The sequence below is a fragment of the Mus caroli genome, chromosome 16 (assembly GCF_900094665.2).
Source record: "Mus caroli chromosome 16, CAROLI_EIJ_v1.1, whole genome shotgun sequence".
Lineage (NCBI taxonomy): Eukaryota > Metazoa > Chordata > Mammalia > Rodentia > Muridae > Mus > Mus caroli.
In genome coordinates this window covers 789,061-794,917 of record NC_034585.1, presented here as the reverse complement: position 1 = coordinate 794,917, position 5,857 = coordinate 789,061, and the positions used below count along the sequence as shown (strand labels likewise).

Below are 5,857 nucleotides of genomic sequence, written 5' to 3'. Positions count from 1 at the left end.
CAAAGTGAGTTCTAGGACAGCCAGGGCTATACAGAGAAACTCTGTCTCGAAAAACCAAAAAAACCAAAAAACCAAGACCAAAACCAAAAAAAAAAAAAAAAAAAAGGATAGGCTATTGATAGAATGAGTAAATCTGAAAATAATTGTGCTAAGTGAAAGATGCAGATAAAGGTCATTGATAGCATTTGCAGCCATAGTTGTGAAATGCAAACTAATGTGTATCGACAGCAAGGAGATTAAAGGTTGCCAGACTGTGAGGGGAGGGATCCGCTCATTTTCTTAACTGTGCTGGTATATAAGAGATTGCAGACATTGGTTACATTTTACCAGATTGTACTCTTTAGATAGGTGTGGTGTACAAGACATGGTGGCACACACCTTTGGTCCCAGCACTCAGGAGGCAGAGGCAGGAGAATCCTTGAGTTGAGGCCAGCCAGGTCTACAGAGTGAGTTCCAGGACAGCCAGGCTACACAGAGAAACCCTGTCTCAAGAAAAACAAAGACAAGAAACCCTATGTAGCATATTTTTGTTGATTGTATATCAATAAAGCTGCACTAAGTATGTGAAGCACATGGGCTAGGGACATGATTTTGTGGCAGAGTGTTCTGGCCTAAGCCCTATGTTTAATTTCCAGTACCATAAAACCAAGCTTTGAGAACTGTAAAGTTCCCAGCACAGAACAGGCGCCCAGTTTGCTTTTAGTTCATTTACTCCATGGCCAGTTGCTGCCTCCTCCCTTCCTGGTGACACTATCCCCCTAGCCAGACAAGCCGACATCTGCTGTCCTACAGCTGGCTTTCAGGGCTACCACAAGCCCAGAGGAAGAATGCATCAAAAAGCACTTTGTAGAGGTGACTGAACATTCAGGAGCCCCTGCCCGCTGGAAATGGACCTGCCTCTCCACCTCCAACTGACATCATGTCATTCAGGCGATTCTCTGAGTCCCCTTTTTCCCTCTGCTCAGCATTCTCTGTACAGAGGCCCTGGAAGGACAAGCTCGCAGTCGTCGACCTCAAAGGTCAGATGTCGTGGCTTTTCCTATTTGCTAGATTGCAGATCAGGGACTATCAACTAGGATTGGTTTCCATTTGGCCGATAGTCCCTCATTTGGAGGCATTTCCAGGTCCTTGACCTATCTGAGACTTTAGGTCAAGGTAGCAAATATTCTAGGAAGACTCAAGTTCCTAACTCCTGGACCTTAGCCCAAGGGCCATCTTTAGCCCCTTCTCCCCTACCCTGAACTAAATAATCCTGGGCATGTTGGGAGAGGCCACTACTGGGCTCTGCTTCTCGTGCTTGGAGTCTAGGACAACACCCACAGTAGCCCTTGGGGGTCTGGGCTTCTTTCCCATCGTGTTTGCCCAGTTGCCCTAGTGACTGTGTGACCCTTCTCCCCCGCCCTCCACCTCCTGCCGTGCCTGCTTGCACCCACCATATAAATAGAGGCGAGGAGCAGCTGGGCTCTCTTGGCAGTCACCATGAAGGCGCTGCTCCTGCTCTGCTGTTTCCTGGCCTCGCTGCTGCTTTCAGGACAAGCAGGTACGCCCCCTGCACAAATGGCTTCCACTGTGCCCCTAATGTGCCCAAGTTTTTATCCGAGTGGGGGGCTGGGCTGATGGCAGAACTTTGCTTCTAGCTCGTATCACTGCCCTTCTCTCAGGGGCCCGGGACACAGAGGATGAGGTGCTAGAGAGAAGTGGGAGCTAGTGAGGGGCTCTAAGAAGAAATCAGAGCAAATGGTTCTGAGGTCTAGACCAGGTTCAGAGAGGAACATGCTGGAGGGAGGACCCTCCGGAGTCAGGTGTAGAGGAATCTCTGAGATGGATAAAAATACATACTCTTGGAGCTGCAGGTTGTCTGAGTTACCGTCTTGGTGGGAGATAGGACAGAAGACTTTGTTTTAGCTAGTGACTTAGGTCTGCATGTCCATGGACAGAGTGGGACACTGCAGACAAAGCTGAGAATCATTTTATGAACAGTGAGACAGAGTTGGAACTGGGATAGGGTAGAACTTAGTGGAAAGCTGAGGACTGGTGACTGTGTTGGAAGCAACTGGACAGAATGTGGAGGGAAAGGAGGAGAGCCTTCCGAGGGGCAGGATCTTTCACCCAGAAGGGGCTCAGCTCTGCACACCGTGGCTCTCCTTTGGCATCCCAACATTTTGTGTGGCAGAGGTGGTGGCTGGGGTTGCAGCATGGGGGTTATTTATAGGCTGTGGAGGGGACACCGATCATTTTGCCACCTCTCTTGTTCTTAAGACTCCCAAGGCTGGCTTCCCCTTGGGGATTCTTAGGGGAGGTGCTCGAAGATTCCCCCTAGGGATCTAGGATACCCTGGTCTGTCTCTTATGCTGGCACTTCATCTTTGTGGGATTTCTGGGTCTTTGTTCTAGACCTTTAAGGTTCTGTCTCAGGGACTGGAGTGACAGAGGTGCAGTCCAGTGAGAGGATAGGCATATGAGGAACAAAAGCCATTCTTTGGGGGTGTGAGAGGTAAGGCTGGGTGCTCTGGGCCATTGGGCTTGCTGTTGGGCCCTGCCCTTGTCTGCCCTTGAGTTAATTTGGTCTCCATGGGGCTGTGGTGGCTAGAGTGGTGAGTATTCCAAGCGGCTGTCAGGTGGCTAAGTATGGAAACAGTCCTGTAATTGGATCCTGAGCCCGAAGCCACTGCCACCCTCTCCTCTTCCCAGCCCCTCCTCTGCTGCTCCAGCCCCAGCTGCCACCTTGAAGCTACCACACAGCAAAGCCCCAGGAATTTCTGTCCTTTTAGGGACATTTAAATTTTTTTCTTTCTTTGTATAAAGGGGACAGGATTTCCAGACTCTTCTGAAGGCTACGTTCAGAGCTCTTGCTATGGGAAAGAGGCATGTGATACGTATGAAAGTTTTTCTAGGCTGTTTCTTTTTGTACCCAGGAGTGTGAGCTTGCTCTTGCCTGTCTCAAATCCCCCTGCCTGCTTGTTCTACTTCAGTTACCACTACTCTGCCCAGGTGTAGATTGTGTACCCCGAGGTGGCTGCTGTTTCACCTCAGTGGGAGGTTACAAGACACCTGATGCTTTCCCCACACCCCTAGAACAGCAATCTTTGCTAGTGGTTGAATTTCCCCCAGAACTTGCCATCCTGGCTAAAGGTCACTACCTTTTAGCTGAACTCCTGTCTTCATTCTTCCTCCAGCCGTCATTTATCTCCCTGGGCTAGAAGAAGCCAATGTCTTTTCTAGCTCTACCCCCACTTTCAAAGATAGGAACCCTGGAACACATCCTATCTTATCTTTCCCACATTGCTTCTACAGTTCCTCTAGACTGGGCGGTTGACTGTGAGGTCCCAATTGCCTCTTCTCATTAGGAGACCCAGCATCCCTGTTTTCCTAGACATTAGTTACAAGTACCTACACCAGAACTTGGGAGCAGCCATAGGCTCCTGTCACCAGACACCTCTGGTCCCTTCCATTGTCCAGCTGCCCCTAGTTCTTTATAATTACCCGAGTTCTCTCCCTGGTCTAAGGACCTGGAAGAGAGATAGGTCTCATCAAGAACTCCAGAGATGATTTAATGAATGTTTTTATTGGATAGTAAAGGAAAGAAAAATTTGGTGAAGTGCAAGGACCTTCCCAGTCAGGGAGGGACAGAAGCACAAGTCCCACTGCTGTTAGCACTTCTCTGGGAACCGTGTCCCTCCCCTGCCTGCCTTCCTCTGATAGGCAGAGGACTGTGGATGCATATGAAAGGGGGTAGTGGACAAGGCCACCCAGGATGTTTCTGAGACTGTTGCTTCAGATCCTTTGACCCTCCCCCCCATTCCAATGTAAGAAATTGGTGTGTGCTGGGGGTGCACTTCTACAGGCCCAGGGTGATGTGTCCATTTCATTCCCTGAGGGCACAGGTTGCCTCCTCTTTACTCTAAGGCTGTATATCTAGAGGGAAACTTCCTTTCTGTCTCCTCCACAGGGCAGTCCAGCTGCTACTGTCTTCTGTTGGGAGGCTTTAAGAGGAATGAATTCAGGGCTCCAGGGAGAGCCGACTTTAGAAACCTTTCTAGTTCCCAAAGTGATGTCCCCTTGTCTAGCTTGTGAAAGCTGGACAAGCTCACAGGGTACATCTTGTCTCCCCACTTTCCATCGGGAGCCTGTGAAGTGCAGTGCTAGGATGTGCTTATGGCTTCAGCCCTTCCCCTAGTGGCATGGAAACCATAGTTTGGGAAATTCTGTTTTCACCCCTTATATGTTACAGCGAATACCATATGTTACAGTGAAGGCCAAATAACTAGTTCCTGGCCAGTCAGAACCAGAGCTCAGATCTCTTTTCTTCTTTCTCTGTGCCTTTGTCCACTTATCCCCTGGGAAAGGTGAAGAGAAGGCCAGTTGCAAGCAACTGGCCTTTGGTGTCTGCTTGTGAATGTAGGTTGAGAAGGACCTAACTCCTGTGGACACAAATGGAAGACAAGATGGCTGCTTTTGCTGCTGGCTTTGCCTAAGAGGGGGATGAGGCTGGGTGAGGTACTTGTTGGCTGGAATGAAGGTGACAACTGGGAGAGTGTGCTGTACAGAACAGGGTCTGTGGCTCTGGGGATGGGCACATTCTCTAGCCTAAGCCCAAGTCCAAGCCTATCGTGGAGTGTTGCTCGAGGACTTGAAGCCATTCATTCACATAGCTTGAAATAATTCATCATTTTATAAAGTCATCCTATATTTATTGTGCCTGCTGTTTTTAAAGTATGATATTGGAGGAATAGGGAAGAAATTTTTGGCATACTTTTCGTCTAGAAGGAAGGAAAAAGACAGCTTCCTTCTTACACATACACTGGGCTGATAAGATATTATCATAATGGAGATTTGAGAAAGCGAGAAGCTGAGGTAGGAGTGGAGTGAAGAATGTCTTTTTTATGAAAATACACAATGTTTGTACTTATTGATTGGGGAGGGGCCTGTATGTGCCACAGACAGCCTTTAGGAGCCTCAGTGATCTAATGAGTGACATCAGGCTTGGCAGTGAGCACTCACCCGCTGAGCCACTTGCTGCCTGAGGAGCGGTTTTAGATTAAGGAAGATGAAACTGGCCCTTGAGGGAAGGAGGGTTCAGCTGTGAGAAGACAGCAGGAAGGGAACAGAACTAGCCAGCCTTATGGAGTGAGCTGTGAATGGCCTTCAGTGCTGGCTGAAGAAGAAAGCTTTCTTCTGTGGACAGTGGGAGCCACGGAGGGCTTGGAGAGATGTGCTTAAGTTATGTTGGTAGGAAGGAGCAGGATTGGAGGAAACAAATTAGTCAGCTATGTCAGAGAGTATAGTCCCAGAGAACTTGTGAGTAGGCAGAAGAGGCAACCCTAACAGAGTTAGGATACCCCAGGCAAGACTTCCCAACCTGGGCAGGCTGCAGGAAGACCTGACAGGCTTCCTTGCAAATCACTGGAGGAACTGTCAGAACAAGACATTGCTATTGCGGGAGAGAACACATGCTAAATGCTTGGTTTGGGCAAGTGTGGTGATACATGACTTTAATTTTAGCCCTCAGGAGACGGTGGCAGATAGATTCTGTGAGTTAGAGACCAGCTTGGTCTTCCTAACAAGTTCCAGGCCATCCAGGAGTGAAATTCTGTTACACATACACAACGATCAGTTTAGGTCATTTTGAGTGCCTTAGACTATGGGACATCTGGATGGGGATTAAAAGTCATTAGAAAGACGAGATCAGACTGAGCATGGTGGCACATGCTCATAATTCTAACACATAGGGAAAAGGAGTCTGAGTTCAAGGTCATCCTGGGTTATCTATATAGAGGGAGTCTGAGTTCAAGGTCATCCTGGGCTATCTATATAGAGGGAGTCTGAGTTCAAGGTCATCCTGGGCTATCTATATAGAG

At 48.6% G+C, this 5,857-nt stretch overlaps 1 protein-coding gene across 5 annotated transcripts in view; it reads left to right on the top strand.

Annotated features, from left to right (window-relative positions):
• Positions 1–1,452: 1,452 nt before the first annotated feature.
• Positions 1,453–5,857, top strand: part of Srl (sarcalumenin) — a 45,113-nt gene continuing 40,708 nt past the window's right edge. For all 5 annotated transcript variants that reach the window (XM_021185122.2, XM_021185121.2, XM_029470735.1 and 2 more), the window contains exon 1: positions 1,453–1,540. In XM_021185122.2, coding sequence (XP_021040781.1) covers positions 1,480–1,540 — 61 coding nt within the window. In that variant the 5' untranslated portion in view covers positions 1,453–1,479. The remainder of the gene's footprint in view (positions 1,541–5,857) is intronic.